General features: G+C 34.0%; 1 protein-coding gene and 1 long non-coding RNA gene across 3 annotated transcripts; one reads left to right on the top strand and one right to left on the bottom strand.

Annotated features, from left to right (window-relative positions):
* Nucleotides 1–110: 110 nt before the first annotated feature.
* On the bottom strand, nucleotides 111–4,730 carry LOC142168670 (uncharacterized). Of its 2 annotated transcripts, XR_012698509.1 has the most exons (4): nucleotides 3,589–4,730; nucleotides 2,983–3,486; nucleotides 2,846–2,899; nucleotides 111–2,709 (listed from the first exon to the last, which is right to left on the bottom strand). It is a non-coding gene; the product is annotated as an uncharacterized LOC142168670 (long non-coding RNA). The 2 variants fall into 2 exon arrangements; XR_012698510.1 differs by lacking the exon at nucleotides 2,983–3,486 and having other exon boundaries at nucleotides 4,424–4,730.
* A 10,140-nt stretch (nucleotides 4,731–14,870) lies between these two features.
* On the top strand, nucleotides 14,871–22,682 carry LOC107759995 (uncharacterized). The gene is made up of 4 exons (XM_075229252.1): nucleotides 14,871–15,068; nucleotides 15,155–15,230; nucleotides 15,806–17,295; nucleotides 21,212–22,682. Exons 1-4 carry the CDS (start codon nucleotides 15,017–15,019, stop codon nucleotides 22,510–22,512), a joined length of 2,919 nt encoding a protein of 972 aa, XP_075085353.1. The 5' UTR covers nucleotides 14,871–15,016; the 3' UTR covers nucleotides 22,513–22,682.
* Nucleotides 22,683–22,998: the final 316 nt, after the last annotated feature.

The following is a 22,998-nucleotide window of genomic DNA, read 5'->3' as shown; positions in this document are numbered from 1 at the left end:
TTTTTTGGTCCTGATGATCTCAATTACCGTAAAAAATACAAGTCGTATATATAGGTGCTATTTTATTTTCTTTTTGTTGTGACAGTCAATGAACTTTGACACAATGCAAAAAGAAGAATAATACTATCACAATCAATTTAAGGACAACGAAACATACAAGGAATATTAAAACAACAAATAACAGTTAAAGAATATGTACATATTGTATGTAGATGTTTCATATATTCCTAAGACATTTTAGATTCTTCTGCAATATAAATGAATTATCTTTTGAAGCAGAGAACAGTATTTGGCAATGTACTCCCAAAATGAGAAGCAACCTGTGATCTCAATTCAAGAGCACTTAAGCTGTAAGTAATCCAGTAGGTCAGGCTTCATATTTCAATCTTACAACCCCTAATGAAGCAGTGGCATCCAACAGGTAATGCAACTCACCCTATTATTGAAAACTATAAGATATAAACCCATAATGTTCATCTAATAAGTATCATAATTTACTGTATCAAAGTACAGATCAACTGAAAATGTGCAGATTAATAATTTCTTTTTTATATTAATCAATCTTCTCTTTTTTCCATTGCTCTACTTGCCTTTATATCTCTTCATCAATAGTATTAAGTACTTGTCCTGAGCTAATAGTCATACTCGTTATATTTGAAAATAAGTCAAGAGGCATTAAAAATATATTGACTTGCTTTGGCTTCTAGCAAATAGTAATCAGGTTCACAATAATCTCTAATTACATAGGAGTATACAGAAGAAAAGTGAAATATAACAGTTAAGTAAAGGATACAAACAATAAGCATTGAACAAAGAAAATTTACATTTTTATTGTCACAAGCAATCATATCTCCAATAGATACCTGAAGGATAAATTAGCAACTTCACAAGGGAGCAAGAGCAAGACAAGTTATTGCAATGATATGATGATCTATAATCAAGCATCAATGGTTTAGAACATAAAAGTAAAGTAAGATATCAATATTTTAAGTCATTAATAGTCATATCATTTAAGGAGTATTATATAAATTGAGAACACATCGATCATATAGCCGGCAGAAGGATACATAACAAAAGCCAACAAAATCACTTTAACAGTATTGATTTAATGAAAAGACATGTGCGAAAGAAGAGAAGACAATAAATTATGTTCTGTTTTCTGTAAAAGCTTTTGTTCAACGCAAAAAAGAGACAAAAAAATATAACATTACTCCACTAAAATCCAAAGACGGTTAAAACTCATGGACCACTCATTATACTGAGAACTTGTAAAATAATAGAAAGAAAATTTGAATTTATCAATCACGCTTTCTTTTTTCAGTATGCTCTTGGGCAAAAGATATTTATGCATATACGGAATATAGCTTTATCTTTGATAATGCTGCATCAATAGTCCCAGATATGTCCCTACTACTACTACTACTATCAAAATCAACTTAAATCACCTTACAGGAAATAGATCAAACTCTATAATTGACATCCATAATTTATAATTTTATACTCACCTGGGCATATAGACATTAGAAGTAAGATTGGATCTTCCACCGCACCATATTTCCGAACCCAATTGAAGTAAGTTGTTGATGTTTTACATATATTGACTAATTTCTATCAAAGAGCTGAAGACAAAATAGTAAATTGAAACTCAAAATAAACACAAGAAGTGAAGAACAGAAGGATGGTAAACATTTGCCTGTTGTCGTAGGTCGTAGGAATGTATTCAATCTGAAATCACCCTAATCTGCCTTTGAATTTTGATAACCAAATCTTCCATTATCCTGCCGCAAACGATTCGCCCTATGAGGCTGAAATCTTCAACTAACAAAAAAAAAAAATCAACTATTCGTGGTAATTTAGAATAGAGGAGAAGGCTCTGAAAGGGCGTTGTATAGAAGGGCGAAAGGCATCTGCGACAGGAGCGAGAGAGTTGAATAGCAAAGGCGTTGAAAGCAATTTCAGTTACAAAAAGGATTGAAGAGAAGAACGCGACGTTTGAGTTTTTTCTTTTTTCATAAAAGAACATAAATAGGAGAAAATAGGGGAAAACGTAAATAAACAGGGAAAAGAAAAAATATCAATCCTCTTCTCTTCTGTGGAAGATCCCACGGCAGCTATACTATTCCCTCAATTATATAGATACTAGGTAATTTGCCCGCGCTTTCCGCGTTCATGAATGACGTCATTAATTCTCACTCTTTTCACTACATTATCATACAATCTAATCAAAATATAGAGACTCGTGTCAAACATTGGACATGTAAAAATTAATTTGAATATAAGTACTTTTAGAAGTAGGACCACACATGAAAACAAACTAAAAGATAAGAATTGTGTTAGAACTTGAGCAATTAATCAATGAACCTATTGGATAATTGTATACCAATTATACTTTCTGTGAATTCTTCCAATTCATTACAGTAAATACAAAAAAATTTAGCACAACAATAGAGCAATTTCTATATCAACACAATATCTATTGTCTACATACTGAAAAGCACAAAGGGACGCAATTATTTTGTTTAACGTTACACAACATTAAAAGTTCCAAAACCAACACATAAACACTCTACTTTTTGCTTCTTCCTTTTTTTGTGTCTTGATCGCTAACTTCATCGTATTAGGTTCCTTCCCTTCCTAATCTTTCTTGATGAAGTTTTTTTCTTCCTATAGTTAACACCATCATTGACATGTAGATCTTCCTGAGAGTGTCTTCAAAGTTGTCCAAAGAGACATTAGTAGGTTCCTAAATAGTTTCTAGAAGAATAATATTATTTACATATCTTTTCAATATGTTAATATTGTCAGTAGTAGGAAGTTTGCTAAATAAAACACTATAGAAAATTACCTTCCCTTCAATAAGTCCTTCTGTTTCAATGTTATCCTGCACTTTGCTTTTCCCCTGTAGAAGCAATAAAAACAAAGCATATTTACAGTGTATACGTAAATCTGGATTACCATTTGAAACAATCTATATCACAATACCTTTTGTTCTTTCCTTTTTCTATATTGCAATTCCAGATTTCTCATCTGGAATCAACAAATTTGATACCGTATAATTTTCAAGCCCCTCTTTAAGATTAAAATTGTTTAATCTTAGCTTGAAAATAAATTCTTTGTCGCAAAGGCTTTGAATTTGTGGCGGTACATTATTGCTATCCGACGACAACCTATTGAATAACTTGTGAGCGGATGTATCAATAAACTTCTCCACAACAACATTAAATAAAATCACAGTAGTCTCCCCAGCTTTGTCTCTTATATTTACGTGTATTTAGTACCTATAGTTGTACAATCAGTTAGAATAAATGAGAATATAAATCATTACATTATTACTTGCTTCCTTACTTCACCAAAGGAAACTTGCATTCTTTAGCACAAATGTGGCATGTATAAACATCGCTTGCGGATACAATCTTCTTGGAACAGGAGTTGCATGAAATATCTACCAATCAAAATAGTTGTCCATTTCGGTAATGTTGCCCCTCACTGTAACAATATATTTCTAACATTAAAAAACTCTATTTAGTAGAAGCATCTTGAAGAATTGTGTTTTTAAAAGCGAAGAAGCAGAAATAGAAAAATACTAACATGTATTTTCGGCATTCCGGTCAGACTCCAACAACTCAGTAATGTTCATCATGTTCAGAAATATCTCTTCCTCAATGGGAATGCTATTGACATTGGAGCTGCCGATAGTTTGTACCCCAAAAAACATGGTACTAAACTTTTGAATCAAAGTTGTTATGTAATCTATTTCAAGATTTACATATATTTTGCTTGCAAATGTGGATAGGGAAAGTAACCTCACATGTTAACAGTGAATGCAATTTAAAAATCAACTTTAATATATCTTCAGAATATCAGTAGTAAATTACATACCAATAAACATTAAACATAAAATAATTACCACGGAATTATTTTACAGTTATAGAAGTTACTATCATAATGTACGGATCAGAGTCGTTGTATAACATGGTCCTTATTGATGAAGAGGTAATACATGTGTCTTGATCTTTTTCAATATGCAATTTGTAATTATTAATTTTGAAAACACTTACTGTTTTTCCTCTACCAGAAAACTTTAATACATGCTACAATAATAAAGAATTTAGTTAATAAGTACAAGAATTTGCGGGTGAAGATTCAGCCTATGTTATTAAGAACTTCAAAGTTATTGAGACTGCTGGTGAATTTAGACCAATGACAAGTACTTTTAAAATTTCTTTCTTTCTTCCTGACAACTGCGCTCCAGAAACAACGAGAAGATATTAACAATACTCCTATAAACTAATTGTATAGACTATACCTATACAATTAGATTAGGGTTCTTACAAGTTTGTAAGAGTCAAATATATAAGAATAAGGCATAAATGATAAATATTGTTTCGTAAAGGTTACAGACCGGCTATTATGAAGTGAATACCATTTTTTTCTGAAGTCGTGGGCTAGGATGATTTTCTTCAGTGGCGTCGAAGTTAGCATATATATGGTGTGGGAAAATATAGAGAGTAGCAGTGTGAGCAAACTATTTTTTTTTTCCAGTTTCCCAAATTAGTGAATAGCTCAGAGAAGGTTAGATATAGGAATTAACAAAGTGAGAGTTATGGGGGAAATTTAGCAGGGAAAATGGAGATAGGTATGAGGAAGAGAGAGTAAAGTAGGTTTTTGTGATGTAAAGAAGCGGTGCGGGAAAAAGCAGTTGGGTGTGTGAAGCGTTTCGATGGTGTAGTTTCAGGTTCAAATTGTAAAAAGCCTAGAGCCTAGAAAAATCAAATGCGGCTAAATGAGAAGGCCACGTAACCGACGTAAGGCCCTTATATATATATATTATATTATGGATATTCATTTAGTACTCCATTGTAAATAAGCTTTCTCAAGAAGCTTATCCATATAAGACTCCGCCGTAAATATGTTTATCTATTTAGTACTCTATTGGAAATAAGCCTCCTGAAAAAGCTTATTCTTTCGGTACTCCGTTATGGATAAATATTACCCATGGTAGAAGATTATTTATATCTGGTACAATAGCAACTTACAAGCAGTTTACACAGCAGCTTAGAATAGCAGCTTACAAGCAACTTACACAACAGCTTCCTTTCTTCTATAAATAGAGGAGAATTCGGTTCATTATGTACATAAGTTTGAAGTTTAAATAATATATCAGTTTCTCTCTATACTTGTCTTTACTTTACAGTCTTTATTTTATAACACGTTATCAACACGAGACTATGCCATCTCGAGCAAATACATTGAACGTATCAGAGATACGAACTTTCTTTTTCTAAATAATGTCAAATCTTTCTAAACTTAAATTTGTATCCCTGGATATATCGGGCAAAAGCTACATGTCTTGGGTGCTTGATGCCGAAATTCATCTTGATGCGATGGGTCTGGCAGACACCATCAAGAATAAAAATCAGGCATCAAATCAAGACAGTGCCAAAGCAATGATATTTCTACGCCATCACCTTGATGAGGGCCTGAAAATGGAATATCTTACTGTTAAAGATCCAATAATACTGTGGGATAATTTGAAAGGGAGATATGACCACCTGAAGATGGTCGTTCTTCCACAGGCACGTTATGATTGGACTCATCTAAGGGTACAAGATTTTTAATCTATCAGTGAGTATAATTCTGCTATGTTCAGAATTATTTCCCAATTGAAACTATGTGGTGATAATATTACTGATCATGATATGTTGGAGAAAACTTTCACCACTTTTCATGCCTCGAATATGCTCCTACAACAGCAATATCGAGAAATGGGATTCAAAAGGTATTCTAAACTTATGTCACATCTTCTTGTAGCCGAGCAACATAATGGGCTATTAATGAAAAACCATGAAAGCGGACCTACTGGTTCTTGTCCATTCCCTGAAGTGAATGAGGCAAACTTCCATCAAGCTAAGCATGGAAGAACACGTGGCCCCAGTCATGTTCATGGACGTGGTCGGGGAAGAAACACTAATCATGGTAATAATAATGCACCAAAGAACCCTCCTCACCACCAGCAGTAGAAAAGGAAGGAACAAAAGCATGAAGTGGTGCAAGCAGCAAAGCCAGAAAATGCATGCTATAGATGTGGAGAAAAAGGGTACTGGTCACGTACATGTCGTACGTCAAAGCACCTGGTTGAGCTGTATCAAGCCTCCCTGAAGAAGACTGAGAAAAATGCTGGAGCAAATTTTATTTCTGAAGATAATTTAGACTTCATGCATTTGGATGTAGCTGATTACTTTGCACTCCCGAAAGGAGAAATAAGTCATATGATCGGTGATGAATCTGTAGAGATATAAATATTTTAATTTTTGTTGTTTGTAGTATATAGTATGGTTATGTAGTTGTTGTACATAAATAAAAGTTATGCTTTGATAATGATGTTTACTATCATATTTATTTTATTTATCTCATTTTGAAGAATATGGATAATCCTCAAATTATGTTTGGATCCCCAATCATGAAGATATTTGTGTAATTAATAGTGGAACAACTCATGCCATATTCAAAGATCATAAATACTTTTCTTATTTGCACAAGGAAAAAGCAAATGTTTCTACAATTTCTGGTAATATAAGTTTGATTGAAGGCTCCGAAAGAGCTACTGTATTTCTTTCTAAGGGAACAAAACTTATAATATACAATGCATTATTCTCCTCCAAGTCCCGAAGAAACTTGTTGAGTTTTATAGATATCCGCCGAAATAGGTATCATGCTGAGATGATAGATAAAATGAATATGGAATATTTTTGTATTACAAATAATATTTCTGGCCAGAAGTGCGTTGTAAAAAAGGTACCAACTTTATCTTCTAGCTTATACTATTCAAAGATTAGTACTGTTGAAGCACACTCTATCATAAACCAGAAGTTTACTGATTCAAATATTTTTGTGCTTTGGCATGGCTGTTTGGGCCATCCTGGATCAATAATAATGAGACGAATTACTGAAATTCGAGTGGGCATCCATTAAAGAATCTGAAGATTCTTACAAATAATGAATTTTCTTGTGATGCTTGTTATCAAGGCAAAATAATCACTAGACCATCACCAATGAAGGTTGGCATTGAATCCCCTGCCTTTTCAGAACGTATACATGGGGATATATGTGGACCTATTCACCCACCAAGTGGGCTGTTTAGATATTTTATGGTTCTAATAGATGCATCTTCAAGATGGTCTCATGTGTGCCTACTATCATCTCGCAACCTAGCATTTGCAAAGCTATTAGCCCAAATAATTCGATTAAGGACACAATTCCCAAATTATCCCATAAAGGTTGTTCGCCTTGAATGCTAGAGAATTCTCATCTCAAGTTTTTGATGATCATTGTCTATCAGTTAGGATAAAAGTTGAACATCCTGTAGCTTATGTTCATACTCAAAATGGCCTTGCCGAGTCACTTATTAAACGCCTGCAATTGATATCAAGGCCACTACTTATGAAAATAAAATTGCACACCACTATTTGGGGCCATGCTATCTTGTATGCAGCATCACTTATCCGTCTCAGACCGATACATTATAATAAATATTACTCCGTCACAATTAGTTTTTGGTCAGGAACCAAATATTGCTCATTTATAAAAAAAAATTTGGATGTGATGTATATGTGTCAGTAGTACCACCACAACGCAGTAAGATGGGCCCACAGAGAAGGTTAGAAATATATGTTGGGTTTGAATCACCTTCTATTATTCGCTATCTTGAACCATTGACGGGAGATATATTTACTGCTCGATTTATAGATTGCCGGTTTGATGAAAAAAATTTCCCACAATTAGGGGGACAGAAAAAGAAAATCAAAAGAGAAATTATGTGAAAAGTTTCATCATTATCTCACTTTGATCCACGTACCCCTATATGTAATCAGGAGGTCCAGAAGATCATCCATTTATAGAATATAGCAAATCAGATGCCAGACGCATTTACTGATTTAAAAAGGATAACTAAGTCACATATCCCTGCAGAGAATGTGCCTATCCGAATTGATGTCCCAGCAGGACCATCTACTAGCATGGGAGCTAGTGAACCTAAAGCACGCCTGAAGCATGGTAGGCCTTTGGGTTCTAAGGATCGAAATCCTAGAAAAAGAAAACCGATAAATGATCAAAATGATATTATAAAGGGATCTCCTGAAAAGACCCAAGATCTGATTAGTTCTGAGATTCCTGAAGAAATCACTGAACCCGAGACTCAAGTGAGCGAGGAACTTTTAATAAGTTCTACTGGTGATGGGATTAATGTAAATCGATCTGAAATAGTGGTGGATAATATTTTTGCTTATAATCTTGTACTTAACATTATGCAAGATAGTGAGGATTTTGAACCACGATCTGTCGAAGAATGTCGACAAAGATCTGATTGGCCAAAATGGCAAGGGACAATTCAATCAGAATTGAATGCACTTTCTAAAAGAGAGGTCTTTGGATCAGTAATCCAAACACCTGCTGATATAAAATTAGTTGGTCATAAATGGGTTTTTGTGGGAAAAAGGAACCACAATAATGAAGTTGAAAGGTACAAGGCTCGCCTTGTCGCACAACGATTCTCACAATGACCTGGAGTCTATTATGAAGAAACATATTCACCCGTTATGGATGCCATAACATTTCGATATCCCATCAGCTTAGCCTTACGTGAAAAGCTTGAAATACATATGATGGATGTAGTTACAGCTTATCTGTACGGGTCACTTGATAATGAGATTTACATAAAAATACCTGAAGCATATTCAAATTCTCGGGAAATGTACTCAATCAGATTACAAAGATCTTTGTACAATTAAAAGCAATCTGGACGCATGTGGTATAATCGCCTCAGTAAATATTTGCTGAAAGAGGGTTACATAAATGATGTTATTTGTCCATGTATTTTTATAAAGAAAATGACTTCAGAATTTATTATACTTGCTGTTTATGTTGATGACATAAATCTTGTTGGAACTCCAGAAAAGCTCCAAAAGGCAATTAAATATCTTAAGAAATAATTTGAGATGAAAGACCTTAGAAAGACAAAACTTTGTCTTGGACTGCAAATTGAATATTTAGCAGACGGGATCTTTATACATCAATCTGCCTATACAAAAAGGGTCTTAAAATACTTTTACATGGATAAAGCGCACCCATTGAGTACACCAATGATTGTTCGATCACTTGAAGTGAATAAGTACCCGTTCCGACCTCCAGAAGAGGATGAGGAACTCCTTGGTCCTGAAACACCCTATCTCGGTACAATTGGTGCACTTATGTATCTTGCTAATTCTACAAGGCCTGACATAGTATTTTCTGTTAATTTACTAACAAGATATAGTTCTTATCCTACACAGAGACATTGGAACGGGATTAAGCATATATTGCGATATTTAAAGGGAACTCTTGATATGTGTTTGTTTTATGCTAACAAAGATAGTGCAGATCTTGTTGGCTATGCAGATGCAGGTTATTTATCTGATCCCCATAAAGCTAGATCTCAAACCGGGTACGTGTTTACATGTAGAGGTACTATCATATCATGGCGCTCCACAAAGCAACCTATTGTTGCTACTTCTTCAAATCATGCTGAAATAATAGTTATTCATGAAGCAAGTAGGGAATGCTTATGGTTGAAAACAATAATTTATTTTATTCGAGAAAAATATAGTTTGGAATGTTAGAAAAGACCCACAATTTTATACGAAAACAATGTTGTATGCATAGCCCAATTGAAGGGAGGATTTATAAAAGGAGATAGAACGAAGCACATTTTCCCAAAATTATTCTACACACATGATCTTCAGAAAAATGGTGACATCGATATGTAACAAATCCATTCAAGTGACAATCCAGCAGACTTGTTCACTAAATCTTTACCAACTTCAACTTTTGAGAAGATGGTATACAAGATTGGAATGCGGAGGCTCAAATATTTGAAATAAGATTTTCATCAGGGGGAGTAAAATATGCGATGTACTCTTTTTTTCTTACTAAGGTTTTTTCCCACATGGTTTTCCTTATAAGGTTTTTAATGAGGCAGCTAGCAATGCGTATTACTAAATATGTGTACTCTTTTTCCTTTACTAGAATTTTTTTCCACGGGGTTTTTTCCTAGTAAGGTTTTAATGAGGCACATTATCTTTTAATGAACATCCAAGGGGGAGTGTTATAAATATATTATATTATGAATATTCATTTAGTACTCCGTTATAAATAAACTTTCTAAAGAAGCTTATCCATATGAGACTCCGCCGTAAATATGTTTATCTATTTAGTACTCTATTGGAAATAAGCCTCCTGAAGAAGCTTATCCTTTCGGTACTCCGTTATAGATAAATATTACACATGGTAGAAGGTTATCTATATCTGGTACAGTAGCAGCTTACACAGCAGCTTAGAGTAGCAGCTTACATAGCATCTTGCAGCAGCAGCTTGCAGTAGCAGCTTATACAACAACTTCCTTTCTTCTATAAATAGAGGATAATTCAATTTATTATGTACATAAGTTTGAAGTTTGAATAATATATCAGTTTCTCTCTATACTTGTCTTTACTTTACGGTCTTTATTTTATAACATATATATATATATAGATGTGAGTATAATGTAGTAGAGAAAAACAAGCCCCCCAAAAAAACACGAAGAAACTGTAATTCAACCAAGATAGTGAGGCATTCGGCCAATTATAGGTAACCTAGAGATGATATTAGAAACATTTTTGGAACTTCCACGTTATATTGATTGTATAAAAATTATTCATATTATCGGTAAAAACAATATAACCATGAAAGCAGAGAGTAAGTATTTATCCGCATCATCAATAATGAGTCGAAAAGCATTTGGATTCCTTTGCTTTATCTTTTCAGAGTCTAAATAGTCGTTCATATATAATGTATGTATAATTCATATATAATATATGTATAATCATATATAATTAGTCTATAATCTCTGTATAACAATTATAAAGAGTAAACAGTGAATTCGGATAACTATTTGTATAAAAATCCCATCTTGTTGTACGCCATATGGGCTTCATCATATGTGTCTAGAGTCTAGACAGAGTACTGTAACAACCCGACTTATTATTTTAAGAATTTACGCCCCGCTCAGCGACATAAAGTCTCGAGCAACTTCGTAATATGTATTATGACTTGCGTGTATTGTCGAGTTCGGTTTTCGAAAGATTCGGAATTAAATTGAAAGAACAATTTTTATTTTAGAAGCTAAAATGAAAAGAGTTGACCGGAGAGTTGACTTTTGAGCAAACGGCTTTGGAATAGAATTTTGATGATGTCAATAGTTTCGTATGGTAATTTTGGACTTAGGCGTATCTCCGAAATTTGATTTGAAAGTCCGTAGGACAATTCGGCACATTTCGGCGAAAAGTTGAAAAATAAAGTTTTTGAAATATTCATAAATTTGGCCGTAAGTCGATTGTTGGATAACGAGGCCGGATTACAATTCCGTAAATTGAAACAGATCCATTATATCATTTATGACTCGTGTACAAAATTTAAAGTCATTCCGGATTGATTTGATACGTTTCGGCGCAAAATATAGAAGTTGGAAGATTTGAAAATTCATAATTCGATTCGATGCGCGATTCGTTATTTCGGCATTGTTTGACGTAGTTTGAAGCCTCGACTAATTTGGTATTGTATTTTGAGATATGTTGGTAAAATTGATTGAGGTCCCGAGGGCCTCGGGTGGATTTCGGGTAGTTAACGGATCCATTTGGACTTGAAGAAAGCTGCTGAAATTTCTGGGCAGCAGCTGGTGTTTTAGCTTCTGCGAAAGCTTCATCGCAGAAGCGAGGTTGAGCTCGCAAAAGCGACTGGGAAGAGGTACTAGACAGACGTCGCAGGTGCGATGCATTTTGTGCACCTGCGTGATCGCAGAAGCGACCACTGGAACGCAGAAGCGGAATGAGGCTGTTGGACATGGCTTCGCAGAAGCGATCATTTTGTCGCAGAAGCGACATCCCAGATGCACATTTTCTTCTGCAGAGGTGAGCTCCTGTTGGGCAGTGGACATTGGGACTTCGCAGATGCGCATTTTGGCTCGCAAAAGCAAGGCCGCAGATGCGCAAATCTGTCCGCAGAAACGGAACTAGGCAGAAACATAAAGGACCAAAAATGGTCATTTCGCCATTTTCGATTGGATTTTTTGAGTTCGGTTTTGGGGCTATTTTTGAGGAGTTCTTCACGATTTCGACTTGGGTAAGTATTATATATCTGAAAGTAATTATATTTCATAAACTCATGATTATATTCATCATTTAATTCGAATTTAAATGGAAGAAATTGGAATTTTTGCAAAATCTCTTCAAGAACGAAAATTTAAGATTTGGAGGTCGAGTTGTTATCGGAATTTGATAAAATTGGTATGGTTGAACTCGTATCGGAATGGGTGTTAGGATTTCGTAAAAATTCTGTCGGGTTCTGAAAGGCGGGCCCCGTGTTGACTTTGGTTGATGTTTTAATGTGAAATTTTAAGTCGACGTTTTATTATCCAGAATTGGTTCCGATGAATTTTAATGAAGTTATACAATTAATTTGAATAGATTTGACTGTCCGGAGGATATATTCAAGCAAGACGGCTATTTTAAAATATCGGCATAACTTCACAAAGGTATGTATCTTGCCTAACCTTTAGTGGGGAAATTACCCCTTAGGCATCGAGTCTTATGTGCCATTTGTGAAATGTGAAAAGCCATGTACGCGAGGGACGAGTACGTACTCGGGCTTATATGTGCAAAATTTATTGGGTTAAAGTCTTAGGCATTTTTGTGTAGTAAATTGGATAATTGTTGGTATTTATTAAATCCTCTATTTGCCATGCCTCGATCCTTGTTTGTCAAATATTTTTTTATATGATAATTTGGTGTGATTGTCACTTGAATTTTTATGTGAATTTCGTGAGTTTGTTGATTTAATATTTCTTGAAAATAATTATATTATGGATTTTCCATCTGCAAATAATTAATTAAATAAGTTTAAATTGAGGCATTAATATAATTATCAAGAATTTGGATTAATGAAGGCGTTGCCCTATGCTGAGTTATTTTTCCATCTCAGTTGTTATTTTTTGAGGTTTTGTGTACATTATGTGGAGCCTTGGTCTACTTGTTATGAATTTAAGTGAATTTATTGTGTCCTTAGAATTGGTTGTGGCCTACGGGCAAATTGTGATATGAATTGTTGTATTGTGTTGTCGTGATAATATCCCATGTAAATTGTTGTGTGAATTGAGTTATTATTATGAGGATATAAGGGTGGCATTCCACTGTTGATATTATATGGGTATAAGGGTGATATTTTACCGTGGTTATGTGTGTTGGGATATTATCTGGGCGGAGTGATAAGGGTGACTATTAATAAGAGCGATAAAGGTGGCTATAGGAGCGATATTGTCAGGACGGAGGGATAAGGGTGGCTATTATTATGGAGTGATATGGGTGGCTATAGGAGAGATAAAGGTGGCTATTGTCAGGGATGATACATGATGATGTGTGATTATTTTGTTGGTGATTTTTATATGATGTTGTGATTTTTCTCGGTATTTATTTTTATCTCTTGTGGAACTTGTCTTGTTGTTGGTAACTTGATAATAGTCTGATTCATGTGTGAAATTGTGAGCCTGTGGCTATTGCCGGACAGATTATGTTATTGGCACGTGAACTGTCCGTGCAGATGTGATATGAAATGTGGGCACGAGGTGCCAGAGAAATATAATGATTTTTATTATTGGCACGTGAGTTGTCCGTGCGGTATTGACAGAAATATGGACACGAAGTGCAGTGAAAATATGAAAGTGGGCTGAGACCCGTATTTTATGATTATGAAACGAGGTGTCACATAGTGACTTTCATTCGAAGGAATTATATTCAAAAGATATTTATTTGAAAGAAGTAATTCGAAAGATATTTATTTGAAAGAGTTTTATACTCAAAAGATATTTATTGGAAAGGAATACATTTGCAAGATTTCTATCCGAAAGAGTTTTATATTCAAATGATATTTATTCGAAAGAAATATATTCGGAAGGTATTTATTCGAAAGAATTATATGTGAAAGATTTATATTTGAAGGACTTGTTTAATTGGTTGTACTTGTGTTTCTTATTCGTTTGAGTAATAATTATGATGTTCTTGCTGCCTTGTTGTTTACATCACTAGTTGATTATTGTTGCTATCACTGTCATTTATTTTCCATTATTTTTGTATACTAGACTAGTGAGTGTCTTGACTGTACCTCGTCACTACTACACCGAGGTTAGTCTTGATACTTTTACTGGGTATCGACTGTGGTGTACTCATACTACACTTCTGCACATTTTTGTGCAGAGTCGGGTATTGGATATATCAGACTCGGACAAACTTAGAGTGTGATCGCAAGGACTTAGGGTAGAGTTGCTTGGTCGTCGCAGTCCTTTGGAGTCTTTTCATTTTATTGTACTGTTAATTTCTCATTCGAGCAGTATTGTATATTCAGTCCTCAAGATCAATCTATGTATTCAGTTAGAGTTCGTGATTCAGTATTACCAGTATTGGGAGGTTGTTATATTTGTTTCTGCTTTTGGTTTCGACACTTGTGTTAAGTTCTATAAAATAAAAAATAAAATAAAAAATAGCTTGAAATAAAATTATAATCGGCTTACCTAGTCTTAGAGATTAAGTGTCATCACGACGCCTAAGTTGAGATTTTAGATCGTGACATGTACAGAGGAATTGGGTTCGTATTATAGCTCAATATTCAATTTCACGTGAAAGCCTAAACAATAAATGAAAGGGAACATTTTTTAAAAACATTTCAACACCCAAAAAATATTTATCTTTCTTTAAACAGTGGATACAAGGATTAATGAATCTGTTATTTACATAGCATTTTTATTAGAGTGATTAGGGAAGGAAAACAAGGGGAAAAACTAGAGGAAAAGTTGAGGTGCAAAGATGAATTGGAAAAAACAAGGAAAAGTAGTGTCTTGGTGCTCACTAGCGGAAGTCCTAAAGCACCAATCTTTATCTTGTTTCTTGAGTCACTGTGGATGAAATTCGACTTTGAAAAACTTATCGCATGTCCTTTGTGGATGGATCAGAGTTGCAACGCTAGCATTTGGATTTATATGATACTTTTTTCTTATTAACTCGTTCAAAAAAGTATGACACATTTCTATATTTTGTAGTGCCAGAAATTTGGAACACTAGCGTTCGAGTGGACGCCAATGAAGAAGGTATCATTGAAAGAGACGAGTTCGAACGGTGTATAAAGATCGTGATGGAAGAAGGAGAGCAAAGGGAGGAGCTCAGAAAGAATGCCAAGAAATGGAAGAAATTGGCTAATTATTGTAATTGTTTTTGTCTAGTCTTTCACAATCCTGGTATAAATACTAGTCTCTTCGATCTATTTTATGTAACATTGATCAGCGTATGATGAGTAAATTAATTAATTTTTGGTATTAATTCAGACATAAAATGTTTAAATTTTTGAAAGAAAATTTAGAACGAAGTAAAATATAACAATTTAGAAAATTTCAAAAATATTCAAAAAACCGTGATAAAAAAAACTCGTTTGACTCTCCAAATTAATAATAAGTGTATCATGTACAACCTTTTCATGGCTATCATTGTCTAAAAGGCAAACTGTTGTGACATATTTCCTGGCAACTTCTTGTTGTTTCTACAAGAATTATTATCCTATATGAATTGGTGGCTACATTTCTTCGAAAATATCGAAGAAAATGATTTGTATAAAATTCATGTTGTCACCGCAAACGTCATTAGTCTTTCTCCATTTCAAGATTTTTCTCTTATATAAACTCTCATTAAAACCTTAGACAAATGCAAACAATTCTACTAGAAATTAAAATTCTATCTTACACCAAAACAAATATGGAAAATTTGAAGAATGAATGCCATGTTCTTCTTGTAACATTTCCAGGACAAGGTCATATAAATCCATCTCTTCAATTTTCTAAACGTTTAGTTAACTTAGGAGTGAAAGTCACTTTTTCCACAAGCCTAACAGCTTTCAATCGCATAAACAATCTCCCAACTATAGAAGGATTAACCTTTGCTCCTTTCTCTGATGGCTATGATGGAAAATTTAAAGGATCAGTAGATGAGTTGCATTCATTTTATTCTTCTTTGATTAGTCACGGATCCGAATTCGTGACCAGACTCGTTACATTCAGGACGGCCGAGGGCCGCCCTTTCACGCGTATTATTTACACGACCCTTATGGCTTGGGTAGGTTTAGTGGCCAAGAACATTAATGTCCCGTCCACACTTTTTTGGATCCAACCAGCTACAGTTTTCGATATTTATTATTATTGTTTCACCGATTATAATAACAACATACCCAGTATATTTTTACAAGTGGGATCTAATTATGTTGATTATTTCAAGAATTGTTCTCAAGATCAAGTTGTAGAGCTTCCAGGATTGCCTCAGCTTAGTCGTCGCGATTTTCCTTCGTTTGTGTTCATTGACGTGAATTCTAGTTATGGTTGGGGAGTTAAATCTATCATAGATCAAATTGAGCTATTGAATAATGAAGAAAATCCAAGAATACTTGTGAATACTTTTGATGCTTTGGAACCTAATGCTTTGAGGGTTTTGAAAAATTTAACAATGGTTGGAATTGGCCCTTCAATTCCTTCGGCTTTTCTTGATGGAAAAGATCCGTCTGATAATTCATTTGGAGCTGATTTGAGACGAAGTTCGGAAAATTACATGGAGTGGTTGGATACAAGGACTAAAGAGTCAGTTATTTACATAGCATTTGGTAGCTATTCTGAGATATCAAGTCAATTGATGGAAGAAATAGCTCAAGGATTAGTAAAATGTGGAAGACCATTTTTGTGGGTGATTAGGGAAGGAAAAGAAGGGGAAAATCTAGGGGGGAAATTGAGTTGTAAAGAGGAATTGGAAAAGAAGGGGAAAATAGTGTCTTGGTGTTCACAAGTGGAAGTTTTACAACACCCTTCTTTGGGTTGTTTCTTGACACATTGTGGATGGAATTCGACTTTAGAAAGCTTATCTTCTGGAATCCCAGTCGTGGCATGTCCGTTGTGGACAGATCAAGGTTGTAACGCTAAGCTCATTCAAGATGTTTGGAAGACTGGCGTCAGAGTGAATGCCAATGAAGAAGGTCTCGTCGAAAGAGATGAGTTTAAGCGGTGTATAGAAATCGTGATGGAAGGAGAGAAAAGGGAGGAGCTTAGAGGGAATGCCAAGAAATGGAAGGATTTAGCTAAGGAAGCTATGAATGAAAATGGTTCATCTAATGTAAATCTCAAGGCTTATGTTAATGAGATTTTACTCGGTCATTGTTAAAATTAAAAATAATAATTGAGAGCCGTTATTGTAATCCTCCGCCTATGTTATAGTACATGTTATGCATACTTGAATGTTGATTCTTGACTATGTTTAATTGCATGGAATGTTGTCTTGGATGGACTAAATAATATTAAGAATGTCGTCTTCCCCTCCCAAAATAGGAGTAAGGCTACGTATATTTTACCGTCTCCAAGCACTACTTGTGGGAATTAATTAAATTTTTTATTGCTATTGTTGTTGTTATTGTTAATGTCAGTCTTGATTCCAATTCAGAAGAGGGAAAAATAGAGACCTAACGTGAACCTAGGTATAGTTTTCATGTAGAGAGAGTGAAGTTATGTAACTCAGCCGATGACCTGAGTGTAAATCACTCAATTGATGACCTTAATAAAATAGCTAATTAATTGAAGTTTTTGTGTCTGTTGTTGGTGGAACATCCTTTTGTTGTTTAGGGAGTAATAGCATGGCATATACAAAGAATTTCCCATGGTTTATATTAATATCTAATTCATATGGTCATACCTACTGTCTTGTGTGTTGCAGGGTATCTCAATGTCTATTTTTTATTCTTTAATATGTTTAATCACGTGGAATTTTGTCTTGCATTTGGATTAATTAAATCGAAGTTGTTTTTGGAGTTAAACCATGGGAAAGCTCAATGTGGGTTGCTCTAATAGTAAGCACCCTTCACTTCCAACTAAAAGGTTGTGAGTTCGAGTCACCCCAAGAGCAAGGTGGGGAGTTCTTGGAGGGAAGGATGCCGAGGGTTATTTGGAAACAGCCTCTCTACCCCAGGGTAGGGGTAAGGTCTGCGTACACACTACCCTCCCCACACCCCACTAGTGGGATTATACTGGATTGTTGTTGTTGTTGTTGTTGTTGTTGTTGTTGTTTTTGGAGTTAAAAAAAAAAAACAATGTTGCACCCATCATTATTATGATGAGATAGTCAGCATAACACTATACTCCACTCATGAAGTTATACTGAATTTGTTATTATTATTTAGACAGTATCGCACTAGGCAACCTTTATGGAAGAGAGCAAAATAGTGACCTAATTTGAACCTAGACACTATCACACTGGGCTTAGTTTTGGCCACTATATGCAGGACCTCGGCGTCTCTAACTATGGGCGAAGACAGAAATCAAGCTACGGGCCGCACCCAATAACTTTTGTTCAAATAGTCTATTTTGTGCTAGTCATTGAAATAGTCTGTTCAAAAAGGGGCTCGCCTAGGAAGTTGTTGAGTTATTTCATGACAAAGAAGAGGATAGAATTCTGATATGAGACAGATTTAGGATTTTTAGAACATGAGTGCATCATTAAAGAAAGAGAGATAAATATATTAAGTAAAAATTGATCCATGTTTCTTTGGGTAAATAAATCAGTATTCAACCAAGTGAATCTTTGAGTCTTTTTGTAGCGTGAGTACCAGTAAATAATATTAGATCAATTTTAGAAAATACATACATAAAATACATAGTTTGGCGAAAAAATCACAATTTCACGTGCCCATTATTTAGTTTATAAATCCGCCCCAGATCCTGATCAATAATGGCTATATCTGCAAAGCGGATCACCACACTGAATAGATTTATCTGCAAAGAATAAAGCATCATATTACTGTTAGATAAAGTTAAGGTTTTGTTTTTATTTGAAATCTTAGAACTTAGAGAAAAATAGACACATTATTATAGATGTAGAAATGTGCGGGAAATTTATATAACATCGTGGTGGATGTTTTACACGCTTCTGATCCTCTACAAAAGTACCAAAAAAAAGGAAAAAATTTGGTTGGATTTACTGTTTATATTTTCTAGCCAGTATATATCGATTGTATATGATTATTCATAGAATATATTATACATTCGCCAGCTATTTTTAGTTTAAATGCTTAAGTTTAGACATCTTTATTAATATTGGTTAACTTTCACTGTACCTACTATTTCGTCTGGATTCGTAAAAACTTTCTCGTGACAATAGTTGTTAAATTCCCTTTTTATTTTCACTGAAATCTGCTAGATTCTCAAATTACAGCTTTAATACCTCTTCAAACAAATTAAAAAAAGGGCATGAATTCACTGTATTATTTGATTGTTTCTGTACTCTTTCTGCAGATTCTTGGTTTAAAATCAGGTGCTATATATTAATATACTTTCTCGCTCTTACTTTTGCTAAAAATGTTTCTTTTTAAATTTAGAGGTTGATCATACAAACTGTCCATGGCTATATCGATCAACTTTTTAAAAGTAATATTAAAAGAAATTCAGATATGACAGGAAAACGGCTAGATAACCTTTTTGTTTTTTCCTGCAGCAGTGGCACAAGTACTGTCATCCAATAATGTTTGGGCGTTTGGACATAAGATTCGTAAAATTTCAGAAAAAGTAAAGAAATAATCCAAATAAAAATGTTATTTAAAAATTAGAGTTGTGTTTGGATATGAATATAATTTGCGGAGCTGTTTTAAATTTTTATGACTGATTTGAAGTGAAAATTATGAAAAACAGTTTTTTGAAGTTTTTTTCAAATTTTCACAAAAATCCTGAAATTCAAATTCAAGTGAAATTTGAAAATTTTATGACCAAATATTGATTTCAGAAAAAAATAAAAAAATTCAGAAAAAAAGTGAACCTTTTTTTATAGCCAAACGGGCCCTTATTATATATGTGTGTATATTAAAAAAACAATGTGCATATACAATAGGCTGGCATAGTCTAAAAATCAAGTTTTTTAAAATAAATTTGAAAATTTATGATCAAACGCTAGCTAAATATATAGTATCAAACACATATTAATTTGTGACAAGAAGTACCCAAGCGTAAGCGTATATTTTTCAATGTGAAATTTTTTTGGAAGTTGAGAATGAACACAGATCATTCCGCCCCTCTTCTTAAACAAAATTGTGTACGATTTGAATTACAATAAAAGATGATAATACTTGCCAAAATTGTGCGTACGCTATTGCCTATCTGAAATCTGAATGCTTATCCTATTTGAATTGATGGCTACGCTTTTACAAAGTAAGAAAAAGTACTCCCTCCCTTATACTTTGCTTGACACTATTTTCTTATTAGAACGTTAAAGAAATTAAAATATTTTTACATAAATATTATATAATTTACTTAAGATCACAAGTTTCAAATGATTTATAATCATATTATGATATAATTTAGGGATACTAAAATACACAAAGACATTAAAATTTGGAGGTTGAGAATAAATGTAAAATGTTAGGTAGTCGAGCGTTGTCCTTGTTTGAAACAGTAGCTTTGATACATCACTTAGTATCTTTTGTGTATTTTTTTATCAGTATACTTATGTTATCACTTGTTGCTGCCTTTGTTTCGATTTTCTAATTGCATTACCTAGTGTTAGTTTTGTATTTTTGCTTAAGTTGTCATATTGATTTGTTGTTATTGCCCTTTCCCTTAATCTTTTCTGAACCGAGGGTCTACCGAAAACAGTCTATCTGCCTTCTTAAAGGTAAGGATAAGATCTGCGTACACTTTACGCTACTTAGACCCTATTTATGTAACTACACTAAATATATTATTATTATATTTAAGATCACAAATTTTAAAATTTTCCATATTTGTTAAACTTTTTGTCAAGTAAACCTATAAACTTAAGCAAATGAAGTACATGAATTGAATTAATAACATGTATGGTGTCAGCACAGACGTCATCAGCCACTATATGTTCCAAAATTGTCTTATATATAAGCTCTAAAACCATACATACCAATGCAAACACTTTAATTAGCCACTAGACAATTCTATCTTTCCCAATCCACCAAATGGAAAACTTGAAGAATGATTGCCATGTTCTTATTGCAATATTTCCTGGCCAAGGTCACATTAATCCATCCTTTCAATTTTCCAAAAAATTAATCAACTTAGGTGTGAAAGTCACCTTATCTTGTAGCCTAACAGCTTTCAATCGCATTAAAAATCTCCCAAAAATAGAAGGATTAACCTTTGCTCCTTTCTCTGATGGCTATGATGGAAATTTCAAAGGTTCATTTGATGATTACCATTTGCTCAATTCTGCAATAAAAACTCATGGTTCAGAATTTATTGCCAATTTAATCAAATCCAATGCAGAAAATGGTTGCCCCTTTACACGTGTTATTTACACTATTCTTATGGATTGGGCTGGTTCAGTTGCCAAAAAATTTAATATCCCCTCTACATTATTTTGGATACAACCAGCTACAGTTTTTGATATTTATTATTATCGGTTTACTAATTTTGCTAATTATTTCAAGAATTTTGATTCTCAGGATCAAATTATTGAGCTTCCAGGTTTGCCTTCACTTAGTTCAAGTGAATTTCCTTCATTTGTGTTTGATGATGTGAAGTCTAATGATTGGGCAGTTGAGTCAATTAAAAGGCAAATTGAGATATTAAATAGTGAAGAAAATCCAAGAATACTTGTGAATACTTTTGATGCATTGGAACTTAATGCTTTGAGGGTTTTGAAAAATGTAACAATGGTTGGAATTGGGCCTTCAATTCCTTCATCTTTTCTTGATGAGAAAGATCGAAAAGATAATTTTTTCACGGCTGATATGATCGAAAATGAAAATAATTACATGGAGTGGTTGGATGCAAGGGCGAATGAATCAGTTATTTACATAGCTTTTGGTAGCTATGCTGAGATATCAAGTCAATGGATGGAAGAGATTAGTCAAGGATTGTTGAAATGTGGAAAGCCATTTTTGTGGGTGATTAGAGAAACCCTAAATGGGGAAAAATCCGAGGAAAAGTTGACTTGTAAAGATGAATTGGCAAAGACAGGGATAATAGTGCGTTGGTGCTCGCAAATGGAAGTCCTGAAACATCCGTCTGTAGGTTGTTTCTTGACTCATTGCGGATGGAATTCGACTTTAGAGAGCTTAGCTTCTGGTGTGCCAATCGTGGCATGCCCAATTTGGAATGATCAAGTTTGCAACGCGAAGCTTATTCAAGATGTTTGGAAGATTGGTGTGAGAGTGAATGCTAATGAAGAAGGTACCGTTAAAAGAGACGAGTTTCGGAGGTGTATTGAGATCGTAACGGGAAATAACGAGGAAGGTGTGGAATTGAGAAAGAATGTCCAGAAATGGAAGGATTTGGCTAAGGAAGCTATGAAGGAAAACGGTTCATCTAATGTAAATCTTAAGGTTTATGTTAATGAGTTTTTACTAGGTCATTGTTAAAGAAAAAAGATTAAAGTGTAGTGCTATCATAGCTAAGAAGCTTTTTCTTTTTTCTTAGTATATTATCTTAGTTAATGTAGAAATAGTGAATTTATGTCACTGATCAGCTGATGACCTTGAGTATCAATCACTCAATTGATGGCCTTAATAACATAGCTAATTTAATTGAAGCTTGTGTGTGTGTTTGTTGTTGGTGGAACATCGATGTCCAAATATAACACTTTTAATCAATATTCGTGTTTGTTTTGGTATTTTTTTTATTAAAAAAAAAAAGAAGACGAAATACATAGATGCTCTTTTAAATTGTCTTTAACTATTAGGTAAATACCTCAATTTAGCTCATTTTCAGTTAGACACTTCAAGTGACTATCAGTAAATACTCGACCTAGTCATGATACACATTCGAATTTACTCGACCTAGTCATGATACACATTCGAAAATAATTTAGTCCAGACGATAACTAAATTATACAATTATTTGCCTCG

This window comes from Nicotiana tabacum, chromosome 14, assembly GCF_000715075.1.
Source record: "Nicotiana tabacum cultivar K326 chromosome 14, ASM71507v2, whole genome shotgun sequence".
Classification (NCBI taxonomy): domain Eukaryota; kingdom Viridiplantae; phylum Streptophyta; class Magnoliopsida; order Solanales; family Solanaceae; genus Nicotiana; species Nicotiana tabacum.
Note: the sequence above shows the minus strand (reverse complement) of the source record. Positions and strands in the feature narration are given on the sequence as shown.

Excerpts from the sequence above, each read along its gene's own strand:
- LOC107759995 (XM_075229252.1), top strand. The coding sequence starts at position 15,017 with ATGAAATTCGACTTTGAAAAACTTATCGCATGTCCTTTGTGGATGGAT. Across the intron at positions 15,069-15,154 it reads TCCTTTGTGGATGGATCAGA|TGCCAGAAATTTGGAACACT; the intron begins GTTGCAACGCTA and ends TATATTTTGTAG. Across the intron at positions 17,296-21,211 it reads TGTTAATGAGATTTTACTCG|GTGTGAAAGTCACCTTATCT; the intron begins GTCATTGTTAAA and ends TAATCAACTTAG.